Source organism: Ambystoma mexicanum, chromosome 1p (assembly GCF_040938575.1).
Source record: "Ambystoma mexicanum isolate Mex_15411 chromosome 1p, UKY_AmexF1_1, whole genome shotgun sequence".
NCBI lineage: Eukaryota > Metazoa > Chordata > Amphibia > Caudata > Ambystomatidae > Ambystoma > Ambystoma mexicanum.
In genome coordinates this window covers 1,122,530,014-1,122,543,691 of record NC_090921.1, presented here as the reverse complement: position 1 = coordinate 1,122,543,691, position 13,678 = coordinate 1,122,530,014, and the positions used below count along the sequence as shown (strand labels likewise).

At 44.2% G+C, this 13,678-nt stretch overlaps 1 protein-coding gene across 2 annotated transcripts in view; it reads left to right on the top strand.

Moving 5' to 3' along the window:
* The window catches only part of BRD7 (bromodomain containing 7), a 718,458-nt gene that overhangs the window by 102,784 nt on the left and 601,996 nt on the right, over positions 1-13,678 (top strand). For both annotated transcript variants that reach the window (XM_069604773.1, XM_069604774.1), the window contains exon 4: positions 8,957-9,011. In XM_069604773.1, the coding sequence (XP_069460874.1) occupies positions 8,957-9,011 (55 nt within the window). The remainder of the gene's footprint in view (positions 1-8,956; positions 9,012-13,678) is intronic.

Below are 13,678 nucleotides of genomic sequence, written 5' to 3'. Positions count from 1 at the left end.
GAGGTTGCTTTCAAGGCCCATGGGGAGAAAGGGTTGACAGTTGGGAAAGGAAAGGGTCAATATCTAATCCAAAGGGTCAATCTGTCCAATGTGCGGCACCATACCCCAATAACATGAATGTAAACAGGGGTGAACTCCAGCCTGGCCATAGCAGGGAACAACAGTAATGGACCTGACTCAACTCTATCTAGCACCCTAAAAATACTGCTATTAAATAATAATGCTATTAAATACCAGGTCCCTGATTAAGCATGCCCTGGAGGTAGCCATGCACATCGAGGAGGAGAATATAGACATATGTGCACTCACAGAAATATGGAGCCACGAAGCAGCTAGGGCTGGCCTTTCCCTTGGGCTACAGTATCATGAGAACTGACAGAAAGGAGGCCAGGGGAGGAGTCGCCGCCCTCATATTCAGAGCGGAGTTCAAAATTTGGGAAACCAAAGTTAATGACCTACCAGGTTTGGAACTCCTGGTAATCAAAATTGGGATTAGCCCAGAAACTACCCTTAATTTATTGTTTATCTATAGAGCTCCTGGTGTGGCGACTGACTTCCTGGACCACTTCTGTAACCAAGTATTGCCATTACTTAAATCCAATACAACATTTTTAATCCTAGGGAATTTCAATCTTTGGCGGAAGAATGAGACAGATGCCACAGCGGGGACCTTAGAGACCACATTCTCCTCCCATCGGTTTTCACCATATAGTGAAAACTCCCAAACACATAAAAGGTAACACCCTGGATTGGGTGGCAGCCCACAATGTGATGACGTCAGAACCAGAGGTTTTATCATGCCCTTGGTCAGACCATTCTTGTATTTACTTTCATATCACTAATTAATTCTTAAGAAAAAAGGATAACAGTAAAGCCCTGAACCTAGCCAGAAACTACAAGAAACTAACAGCCGAAAACCTTAAACCTTGGTTTATGTCCCTGTCATCAGAGATCGGTCAATCAGAGACTCTGGATGGGATGACCAATTCATTTCTTAATGCTTTCCAAAATATTGCAGAAACACTAGCCCCTATAAAGAGGAAGTATTGCAAGGAGGGACAGAAGTGTAACAAATGGTTCTCGGCAGCGATCCAGGGACCCAAAACTTGTAAAATCAAGCACTTCTATGCGTGGAAGAAGTGCCGGGAGAGCTCCAATCTACGGCTCTACGAGAAATCATCTAGAATCTATAAAACAGCAATCCTACAAGCCAAAGAATAAATGCTCAATGATAGAAGCCAGGTCAACGTCTGACATGAAATAATTATTTAAAATCCTGAGAAAACAGGAAGTCCGTAGGGGACATAATAAAGAACTACTTGTGAAAAATGAGGCCTGGTGCACCTCTATTCAAGAGTCAATGGCAAATACATTGGCACTTATTAAAAAGGGTATTGAAGTGAAAAATGTTACCCTCAATCAGCTAAACCTAGAGCACACTCAGATTACAGATAACGCGAGTACCTCACAGCAATTCCACTTCTCACCGAACAAGAGTTGGCAGAGGACATTAAGAAAATGAAAGCTACCAGCTGCAAAGGAGACCCCTGATCGGCAATGATTATTAATGAGTGCCCTGATATTATTCTACCAGCGCTCACTCAATTCGTAAATACATCCTTTGAGGAAAATCATGTTCCCCAAGGACTTCAACAAGCATGGATCACACCCCTTCTAAAAAAGACGAGTCTCTGTCCAGTTACCCCTACTAACTACAGACCAATTACTAACACACCCTTCCTTCTCAAGATCCTGGATAGGGTGGCATACAACCAAATTGCACTACATCCTAACAGAGCCATTCCATCCTCATTAAGTTCCAGTTATGGTTTGGGCAATTTCATGGGACCAAGACTTTGCTCTTTGATCTGAAGTCCAAGCTATTGGAAAGAATGGATAGGGGTCATGTATCGCTACTAATGATCTTGGACCTGTCCGCTGCCTTTGACCTGGTGGACAATGACATTCTGACAACCAAGTTGAAAAAGGTTTCCCTATTTTCAGATCAGGCAACACAGTGGATTACTTCTTTCCTAAGTGAGAGACAATGCAGAGTGGCTAGCGGGGAAGCTGAAGCAAATCCAGTAGTGCTGCCTTTTGGAGTGCCGCAGGGGGCATGTGTTTCGCCAACCCTATATAACCTCTTTATGTTCCCATTCTTCGCTCTTCAGGCACAAAATAATATCACTTTTACAAACTATGCTGACGACACGCAGTGTCATCCCACTAACCGGTTCTCAGTCTGGATGAAAACTGCATTAACCAAGTCTATGGATAGTACAAAATGGCATGGCTCTCAATAACGAAAAAACTGAGCTCATGGTGGTCGGCAAGGAAAACAAATTGGCTAAGCTAGACCCCATGTTTAACAGATTCACCATTGCCAATGATAAGTTAGACGTACAGAAAAAAAGTTAAAAACTCTAGGTATAACACTGGACCAAAACTTAAACATGAAAGCACAAGTGAGTAGTATGGTCTCGGCGTCTACCTATTAATGTGCAGAGGTGTGCAAGCAATTCTACAGGCCTTGTGTGTGCCTCCAGGATGTGGGCTGGGATGTCTTGTCCCAATACACATCCTGGGTGCCAGAGAGTCTAGGGTGGTGTGAATGCCTGGGACCACCGTGGTCCGTGATAGGTCCACGTATGGTGTGAGTGTTGATGAGCGGATCTCCCATTGGGTCCCCTCCGTTTTGGCGCAAAGGGAACCGTGGATGAGAGGGGGCTGGAAACACCACTACCATGTCGATCTCCTGAGTTCTCACGAACAAAGGAATACAGGAGCCAAGTATCCTGCAACCAAGAGGCTGAACCGAGGAATCGCTGGTGACCTGCTGAAGGACTGCTCCTCTGCACTGCTGTCACCTTGTGAAACCCTTTTTACCTTTGATCGAACCAGAAGGCCTGTACTGGTACTTCGACCCTTGGAATAGCGGGAACAGCTATTCTTGGCATCTTCACCATCTCCTGCTCGTAAGCCTTCGGAAGTGTCTCTGGGCCATCCAGCAGACTGACGAGCCTACACAGGAGTCTTGCTCTGTAACCGCCGCCAGGTTGTGTAGTATTTCTAGTCCTTGTCACTCTCACACGATTCGTACACTTGGCGTTCCCAGGTCTGAAGTGAGTAGTGTACATTTAACTGAGATACACACGGCCTCTCCGTTGCCCTGCTGTGGTAACAAACTGTGCGGGTTCACTTCGTTTGGGACATCTTTAACTCAACTCTGCTGCTGCAGAATCAACACGACGACGAGACGTCCCCTGCTCTCCTGAACCTGCCAGCGACTGAAACTGACGCGGAGAAGCCTGGGTCTGCTTGCATCGGGGACCGGTGAGTAGCATAGCTAGGAACTGGTCGCCCTCCTGCAGGAGCCCATAGCTTTTCCCAGCTGTCAAAACAGCACGCCTTTCCGTACTCGCGCTCTGCTTCTGCCCACAGTGGAGGCTGCGCTTGAGTCGCGGAACTGTTCTTCATTTGTGCACTAAACTGAACTGCCTGATTTCCCTCGAAGAGACTCCCCTTTTTGCCTGTTGGCACCAGCGTGTGCAGGTACTTTTGAGCACAAGGCTCCACTCTTCGTAGGGCTCGGACTTCCTTTTAGTTAGGTGCCTCTGAAGGCGGACTGGGTCTAAGCATTATTTCGCACTGCCTGTTTTCCTTCCCTTTTAGGTGGACTACACATTTCGTGCATCTAACGCTTGAGACTTGTTTGTATTTGTATATATATTGTATTGGTATGGTATGTGTTGGTTTACTAGAGTTGTATTGTGATTTCTCGCTACGGTCATTGTTTTAAAGGCCTTGGAATAAATGTGTATATATTTTTAATATAACACCTGTTTGGAGTAGTTTGTAAGTGTCCTTGCTTTGTGTGCTCATTGCGGGCTTTCAGTCACCCTCACCCCTCTTGAGACCTAGTCTTGACCGCCGCGATCGCTACCCTGATTGGTTGAACTTGTCCAGAGGTTACCCTGTTCCAAGTAATTAGGTTGGCCTTCTGAACTTCTGCACCACCAGGACAGAGTTCAGAAATCCGTCTTAACACTGATTACTCATGAATGTACCTTGGGGTTAATGCCAGTATATCTAAGGGAATGCCTACTGGAGAAGCAGAACCAGAGGCATTCGAGATCAAATAATACATCCCAACTAAAGTTATGTCATTGTAAAACCAGTAAAGTGCTCAAAGGAGCTTTTAGCATAGCCGCACCAATAGCATGGGACAGACTGGAATATAAGAGAAATCAAATCGACCAGCATGTTTAAGAAAAAAATTGAAAACTTCTTTTCTGCTAAATTCTTGAAACTGCTCCCAACCAGATCGTCGCAGGGACTAAAACCGCCCCTGACATAGTGTATGTCCAATCCGTTATATGTGCGCCCTTAAACCCACGGGTAACTGGTTGCGCAGTATAAATTCGAAAGTAAAGGTAGGATCAGGGAGAAGGTAGAGGATGGTAGGCTGAAGGAGAGCTGTGTGTCGTCTGCATAGCACTGGAAATGGGGGAAGGTGGAGATCAGGAGGGCCAGAGGGCCCAGGTAAATGCTGAAGAGCCATGGCAAGAGGATAGAGCCCTGGGGGACACCACAGGTAGGGTGAGGTGGAGGAGAGAAAAGGACCCATTTGTTCTTGGGATGAGCAGGGTTAGTTGAAGTTGCACGAGTTGGTCTAATGTTTGCTACTAAGTATTAATAGTTTCCTTAACTTTGTGCTACTTTTTAGCTGATTTAAATGGTGCTACCTTTTATTCTGTGATTTGAAGTGCGATATCTTTTATCGCACTGTGAATTATTGTTTGAGTAGTATTTACTTACCTTACTTTTACAACCTTAGTGTATATAAGATAAATCACTGTTTTTATATAACTTCTAATGTGTCAATGTTTCATTGAGCTAAGTGTATGCTCGAAGTACTGTGTGCCTTTACTACAGCCATTCTCCCTCTTTAGATCAAGTCTGATTGCTCAGTCATAGCTACCAAACCTTTGGGTAGAACAGGCCTAAACTAAGAGGTGCAACCCCCCTCACCTAAGGTGGACTTTCCCACGTTCTGTACCAGACTTCTTGTTTAACCATTATGATATGTTGTTTTGGTTCTATGTTTATAGGCAGCGCACAAAAGGTCCCACCCGTGATGGCAGCACAGAAGGTTGCATTCCGCATGGTGCAACCTTTTGTGCACGGGCCTCTCTCAGTCCCTGCCAAGGGGAAGGGGTGCCCCCCCCCCCCTGAACTCCCTGTGCTACGCACTACCCTCTGCCCGCTCCCAACCCCACTTACCTGCCACGGGAGCCGGCCTCCCGCTCCCTGCGTCTGTGTTCCTTCTGCGCTCTGGAGAGCGATGTGCCGGAAGCCCGCAGCACAGCATAGCATTCTTGTGTGCGCAACCTTTTGTGCCCCAGGCTTCTGGCGCCACGCTCTGCAGACTGCGAGCAGCTTTTTTAGTAGTAGTCTACGGCTGAATAGGAACTTTTGCCACTACTCGAGCAGGAGTATTTTCAACAGTCACTTTCTGTGTCTTCCTACTTGGTTTCTGTGTCCTTAGGGGAAGAGAGGTTGTCCTGTGATATTATTCTTTGCTCTTTTGTATCCTGTGCTGCACGCTTGCTTGACTATATTATGTGAGTATTCTTGTATGAGCTGCCTAAATGTTTTTAGAGTGAGAGGCCGGCTGTGAGGTTAGATGTTCGTTGGTTGTGCCTATATACTGCTTATGTGCTGATCTTAATGCCGATTCTTACTGCTGCTGTATTGTAGAAGAATAAAAGGGCTTCCTTTTCTAGGGGTGTCTCCTGAGTCCTTGGCCATACATCACTACATAACTTTGGCCCAAGACCACTGTCCATTTTAAAAACGTAAACATTATTCTGAATACTTTTGCAAAATGTTCCCTGCAACACTTTGATTAACCCGTTCTACCTCCTCATAGCAGTGTAGCTTCCAAGCGCTATGTCTACCTAATCCCAATTGACTCATTAAGCTTGCTGGCTGCTGCGATAGTGGTGATCAATGCTGATCTTCTTTAGTCTTCACATAAGTGGCATGATTTTTTTCCCTGAGGTTTTATTTGATTTAGGTGCTGCAACAACGTTGGCTGGGTGAAGTGTTATGTCCTTTAATAACATGTTCCACCCATCGTTTAACTCTTGAAGCCCTGTTTTGCGGGTGATTCTGAGTAAGGCAGCTAAGGTCACGCATTCTAGCCACATTCAGACCGGACAGATGCAGTTCAACATGCTGTGGCATTACACAGCACCCTCCCACTAGTATGCCATTAAAGCTCACCCAAACATTAGACTTTTCTCATACCCGTGGTTCATAGTGTCACAATTCAGTTAACATCACAGCACCTCTAACCCTCCTCTGTCAGGATCTTGGGGGTGGCGGTCTTACTCCAGTGCCTCCTCTCATAGATTATCGGGTTATACAAATGTGTATCTCCAGGCCTCCTCACACAGCATCCTAGAATGAGGCAAACCCTCCAAGCATGCAGGATGAGACAGATCTACAGATCATATAGGTTATAGAAACCAACAAGCACACAGTTCAAGCCCTCCTCACAGAGGATCCTTTTTGCGAGGCACCCACAACTCCAACCCCATCTCATATATTCACAACAGAGGGGTGTCTGGGAAACTCTCTACCAGTACGAACACAGCCCATTGACTTGTTTTTGGGTGGAAATTTCTTCTCTGTGAACGGGACAGTGAGCTAAAGACTTGGTAGAGTCTCTCCCAGGAGTTATTCACCCAAGAACAGGTAATTGGGTTGTGTTCGTGCTGGAGAGATTGCCCGACCCCCCTTTGACACATTTGCATATCCAGCACCTCTTCACTCTGACTTGCAGTGGATACACAGACACACTGCTCAATTCCTCCTCCTCCTTGCATGGGTTCTGGAATAAAGAGTGTGCAGCTCAAATCCTTGCTTCACGCATTGGTGTTTAGACTCGCTCATTCACTGCCCTCCACTATGCACTGTCTCTGGTAGGAGGGAAAATGGATTCAACTGCAAACATCCCTTGCCAAGAATACGGTGATACAATCTCGAATCTTAAATTACTATGGACAGATCCATTGTCAGCAGGACAACAGCTAGGAGCAAGTATGCAACCATGGATCCCTGAACGGGAACCCTCCTCTGCAGGGAAACACCGAGTGCACCTTGGCTGTTGGAAGACATTGATTTTTCAACCCTAACAGTATTTGGAGTCTCACCTCATAGGCCGATCATGGAGATAAAGCTTGGAAATCGCTTTTCCTTGAGGATCTCTTTATCCAACAACTTTTCTATGAGGTGCTGTCTCTTAAAGGCTGATGCAGTGTATCTTATTCACCGTGCATCTCTTTTCAGCATACAGCTTTACTGGACCCTCTTCACACAGGGTAGTTTCTATCTGCCAGTGTTTCTGAATGTTTTTAAGCACTTTGTCCAGCTCTTGTGATGCGCTCTTCAGTGAACGGTGATGGGCCACAGAGAGACACTTTATTTCTCTACACCCCAAATATCCTTTCTTTATGGAGCAATGTCTTCATCACTTTTTCTCTCTATCCTTCTGTGACTGACTGCCTTGATTCCTTGCCAGCCTCATCAACACTATCCCTGTTACTTGCTATACTCTAACCCATCATACCACCTCAGCCTCACGATTCAATCAAGCCCCTGCATTAGTGCAGTTTACCAATAACAATACAAGCACATGGACACTAATGAGAAGTGCACAGCTTCTATAATGTTCCATTCTCTTATCATGCACTGTAGGCAGGGCCTTGTCCAGCCTGGCAACATCCTCTAAGGGTTACACTCTGACCAACAGGTGCACACCCAAGCATACCTTCAAACCCTCTCTGTAATGCCTCTCCTCTCAAAATGGACCCTGTCCCCTGTCCCATATCCCACCCAGGAAACACTGAAGAGCTTAATAAAATACTCGGTGTTGCGAAATGTGACACCCTAAGTCAAGAACCATAGGTCGGTGGCTTAAATGTTGATGTATTTATTGGACTCGCCAAGATATATTGGTATATAGTTTAGCGGTTTTCCTGCAATAAAAAGAGAATAATGTGGCTCTAAACTACAAAATAACATTTTGGAGGTCCTTCTGATTGGCAAATTCATCTGACGCAGGGGGCGCATGATTTACTCATGTCTAAACATTGTGGGCGCTGGTGCTTACTGCGTCAGATATCAATTGACATCGATCTGTCCGTCAGAAAAATCACAAAGGACTACATTTGATGCCTACAATTCTAATTTGTGTACTTTTCTAGCAACGTGTTTTACATTTGGCAGCACTTTTCAAAGTTACATATTTCATTTTTTGCGAATGCAAAATTTCTATAAGCTTTATGGTCTCATTCGAGATAGGATTTTGTAGTGGGAAATACTCCTTTTTGAGTACTATTCATTTCTATCTTTATGCATTCCTAATGTCTGTTGGTATTCCTTAATAATCGTGGTGAAAAGGACCGAAGTCATTAAAGTCACTTACTAGCATCAAGTTATCAGCACAAATGGGCTGCAGCTTTATCCATGTGTTTGCATAGTTTTGTGGTACTCATTGCAACCCGTTGCAGATATACCCCACCTATTTGCATTCTCCCAGTGTCGGCTGTGTATTCTTTAAAATGTGGATGCATCTACAAAATTCACAGCAAACCTAAATTTATCCTGATGAGCATATTGTAAGTCCTTGTTGCTGGTCTCCATTGTTTGGAATACTGAAAATGCAAGTGATGATACGTCCCGTATTCCTTTTAGCTTTGCATTTCTCTTCAAATGCTGCTAGCACGAAATATCCTACAAAGGTTTACAGGTTTGACAAAGTTCTAGCAGTTTTATACTACAATTAATGCATGACTACCTTTCAGAAGATTGTTTTATGTAAAATTCTTACTCCAAGCTGTGCTTTTGATTGTCATGTGTTTTTATTTTTTTATCTTTGCTTTTAAAGAGGAGCCAACTCCGCTCCAGGAAGCCTTGAATCAGCTAATGAGACAGCTGCAGAGGTGAGTGCCTGCTGTAACATTTCTTAAAATTAACTTTGACAACTGAACCTCTTGAATCGGGATTGGCTCTACTGTAGAAATGTCACGTAGGCTCCTAAGCATGTTCGTATAACATCTTTTTATCAGAATTATTTTTATGTAGGCGTGCAATATTTTGGGGCAAACTGTGTTGACAACTTTGGTTTAACTGACACCATGCACAAATTACTTCAGAAATAAAGAGCCTTTCAGCATCTGAAAATTGCATGAAAGTCACACACAGTGTGTTTCAAACAGCAAGATCACTTTTCAAGGGATTACTGAGACGCCATTTATAACTTTTAACCATAATGCAACTCAACTTGTTTTTACCATTTCAGGTATTGATAGAACATTAAGTTAATTGCTCAATTAACTTCATGTTATTTATTCATAATTTCCAGTTCAGTGAGATACAAATAGAAAGGTTTAGAGAAATAACAAAAAGTAATGCATAATTTGTAACCGCTTATGTAAATCCAATATACATTTTGCATAGCTGCAGTCTGTGCCTTACATTACTCGTTTAGTAGTGATGGTTTAACAACTTACTTCGTGCTATGCCTTATTGATTTAGATACATGTACAAACCTTGTTAAAAATTCATATGTTGCAGAGCCGTCGGTTTTAAACGAAATACTCCTTTGTACGCTAACCTTTTCAGCTTGAGCCCTCCGCTACCTTGACAGATGTGTTTAAGAAATAAATGCATTTTTTATCGTGTTTTGGCAACCAGGTAACCTTCCACAAAATAACCATCAATTCCAGTCAAAAAGAGAAAAAAGGCATAACTTCCTACATAATTCTTTCTCCAAAAACATAAAAGTAACGTAGGCAAAATGTACATCTGTACAATTTATTCCAATAACATATTTACTCCTAAAATGAGAGATTTGTCTTCGGAGTGATATCCTCAAACAAAAAGCAAACTGATTTAAAGAGGACACAAGCCCCTGCATCCGTTCATGGATCCTGCTACCATGTAGACCTGTCTGCAACATTCAAAACCTTACTTGCTAGAACCAGAGACTCCAGGCCAGCTTCCTCCTTTTGACCTTGAACCATCACATATAAGCCCACAAGAGACTTTTCAATTTCCCCTTGCTGAGACTCCTTGGGAAGCAGAAGACCATACATTACTCTCGAATCATGACATTTACAAATCGACTGATTTTTTTTTTTTCTTTTTCATTGGATTATGCAAGCCCTTTTTGTTGGTAATCTTGTATTAGATATAATTACGTCTATTGGTTTTCTTATTCTGGAGTTTACACAAGTTAACTGGTGATTTTTCTTTAGTCCACTTTTGCGAGCCAGAAGGACAGACATATATTTTCCATTCTATTGACTTTATTCAACAAAAATAAGAAAACTCCTGACTATCCCTAAGCTATGGGTGTCCCCTATCTGACACAAAACTAACTAGGGTGCTCGTCAGTCGTTGGGGAGTCAAAAGAAAGATTCTGTCCTCTGTCCAAAGCGAAGCGATTCTGTCCCTACCACTATCCAAAAGAACCTAGACACAGGAGAATAATTCCCTTCTCCTGTGGTCTGCTTTTCAGCACTGTCAATTTATTATCTTAAGGGTAGAAAGCTCTTGGTAACTATTTTGATCAGTTCATACAGTTCAGAAATAGGGCTCTTCAATTTCTCTCTCGTTTCTTTGACACCTTGTTTAACTCTTCTGAAGTTATTCCTCTCTTGCTCTTTTCAATACAGTTGATGCTTCTATAGACAATGTCCTGCTCGGCCAGTTATAAGGATTCTTACATGATCTCTCACTTTTCTCTTTATCTCGACAGTTATTGGGGCTAGTACATATGTTCCAATAATGATTCGGTTCCAAAGAGCCACGGTAATAGGTGGCTCTTTGGAATGTCTCCACCCATCCGCTTTCTCCACAGCTTTCTGCCGTTCGCCCAGTTAAAGGCAGTGGCGAAGTCTGCAAAGGACAGAAGTTCACTTTCCCTTAGCACATTTCTTCATCAGGAAGACAAGAGCCAGCTATTTGCTCAAAGTGATTGGCCACTTCAAAACCCGCTTGTGATGCCAGTTGCACATGATTATTAGAGTTCCCTTGGGATGTCAAATGCGCAAGGAGACATTTGGTGAATAGTTTTCTGGCACATCAGGAAAGTGGATCATGCTGTAGTTACTTGTTATACAATGGGGTTTTCTTATATATTTTGGATTGCATTGCTCTGCAAAGTACCTGGGGGGCTTTTACGGTGGTGACTTGAGTTGATGGGGGCTGGCAATCCAATACAGAATTTGAAAAAGGTTATCGTGTGGACACCTACCTACTAGCACAAGGCCCAAATGATTGGAATCCATTTTAAACTGTTGGCTGTTAAAGCGAAGAGAAGAAAAATGTATTAACTTCATGTTTTGTATTATACCACATTTGCACAATTGGAATTGTAGACTGTTTACACACCATGAACCTGAAGAGGGTGGAAACTGATTAGTCCTCCCTGCTTTTGATAGTTTTCAAGGACGGGCTTCAAAGTCATCATTGACCTTGCACTGAGTTTGTGTGTATCCACTAACTAGGTATCCTGTATGATCACAAATGTATAAAAGGATCGACCTTGACACAGGGTTCCAAATTGATCAGAGCTATTTAGCTCCTGCTTCTAGCCAAAGAGAGTCTGGTTAACTCGTCACCAACCGATACTAGGAGCTGCAGTTGGCTCCCAAGGCCAACTGGTGGAATACAAGCATACCTACGTCACATTAACTTTGTGTTCAGGAATGTGTATAACGATGCATTCAAACACATCTAGAACACATTTGAAACCTAATAATGAATTATATGGTGGACAAAATGTTAAAGATTGCATTTCGTGTACAAGTCAGAATTTCGGCATGCTATGTACTCGTTCCTGGTTCCCAAGAAGAAGATCAAGCTTACTGGGTGATGCCAAACACCCCATAGCTGGTTTCAGCAACCTGCTTGTCGCATCTTTAATTCAAACCCTGTAAAAAGGTTGAGCTTACTCGTTTATGTACAGGGATCAGTGGGTTTTAAGTTTGTCTCCCGCACGCTAAGGAAAATAAAGTTTATACAGAAGTATTCTGACCCAAAACAATCGGTGTTTTATTTACGTGACATGAGTGCTGGCATGAGCTACATTGCTAGTGCGAGCTAAGGTAGGTGGCCTATTCGCTGCTGTGAGTTTTAATGCTTGGGGTGGATGGGCTGCTTTGGTGAACTTGGGGGGGTGGGGGGGATTGGCAGGGCACGGAGCTATGTTACAGTCAGTGGGTGAGGTGCTTGGATGATCTTGGATAGGTGTTGTGCTGATGTAATATGGGGGTGGAAAGTGTTTTCAGTTGAGCCAGGTTGCCTGAATGAGGTGCTGGTCTAAGCTATGGTGGTCAGGGTGATGTCAGCCATTGGTGATGGGATGGGTGGGAAAACATGGAGGTAGTGTAGTGTATGCAAGGACAGGGTGGATGATGTGAGATGAAGTGCTGTAGAATAAATCGGGTGGTACAAGAGGGAAAGTGGTGATGTTCGGTTGGCTGGGCGGGGGGGGTGCCGCAGTGAGTCTGTGCCGCAGTGAGTCTGTGCCGCAGTGAGGTTTGGTGGTGAAGTGAAGTCTGGAGATACAGTGGGGTAATGTTGGGTTGTGCATTGAGTTTCGGTGAGATAGTGGTGTGAGATTCAGTGTGGGGTGGATGAGGTGGGACGTTGAAGTTGTTGAACTTTAGTTCGTTAAGTGGTCAGATGTTGGGGTGAGGTGATAGGATACAGTTTGTTGGGATGGGATGACAGGTTGAAGTGAGGTGTAATGCTAGGCTGGGATTTGGCGATGTGAGCAGCTACTGGGCAGAGGGTCACTGGGTGGGTGTTGTCTGTGGTGAAGGAGGTTGATGTGTTGACATGAGTGGGTGTGTGAGATGGTTGGTTGGCGTGAGGATTGGTTGAGTGGAGTGAGGATGGTTGATTAGAGAGCTGCTTTGTGGGGGTGCTATAGTGAAGTACATGGCTTGAATGAGCTGTGGTTATGTGGGTCCGTTAGGTGTTGAGTGGTGCTTGGGGAAGAATGGGGGTGGAATGGTGGGTGAGGTCATGGGGTGGTATGAGGTGCTTGGGAAAGGTGTGCGTTGAGTGAGGTACTGGAGTGAAGGTGAGTGGGGTGGTGATATGCTGGAGATGAGGGTTTAATGTGCTTTGGTGCGGTTGTGTGGTTGAGATGCTCAGGTGAGTGGGTGGATAAGGTGGTGCTGTACGCAGGTTTGAATGAATGCCCTGGGGTGGTGAGGTGCGGGGATGAAGCGAGATTGGGTGAGGTGCTGGGGTGGGATGGTGGGTGAGGTGCTGAGGGGATTTTTGGGTGGGGCGAGGTGTGGGGGTGAGACATTTTAGCAGTGGAGCGACTGAAACCTTTTTTGGACGTTCCCATGATCCCCGTCTTCAGCATGCCAACCCTCTGTCTATAGCAATTGTGGTAGGTCAGAATCAGGACTCGGACACTGAGGCTTTGTAATGGTTTTCTTTTTTTATCTAATTCACTTAATCTTACCCGATATATTCCATAAAAGAAAGTCCAATGGGTGCTTGTCAGGAAGTCTGTAAATTAACCAAGTTCTCTTTCCAGATTCCTATTGTAACCTAAAAACTTTCCCCACTCTGCCAAAAG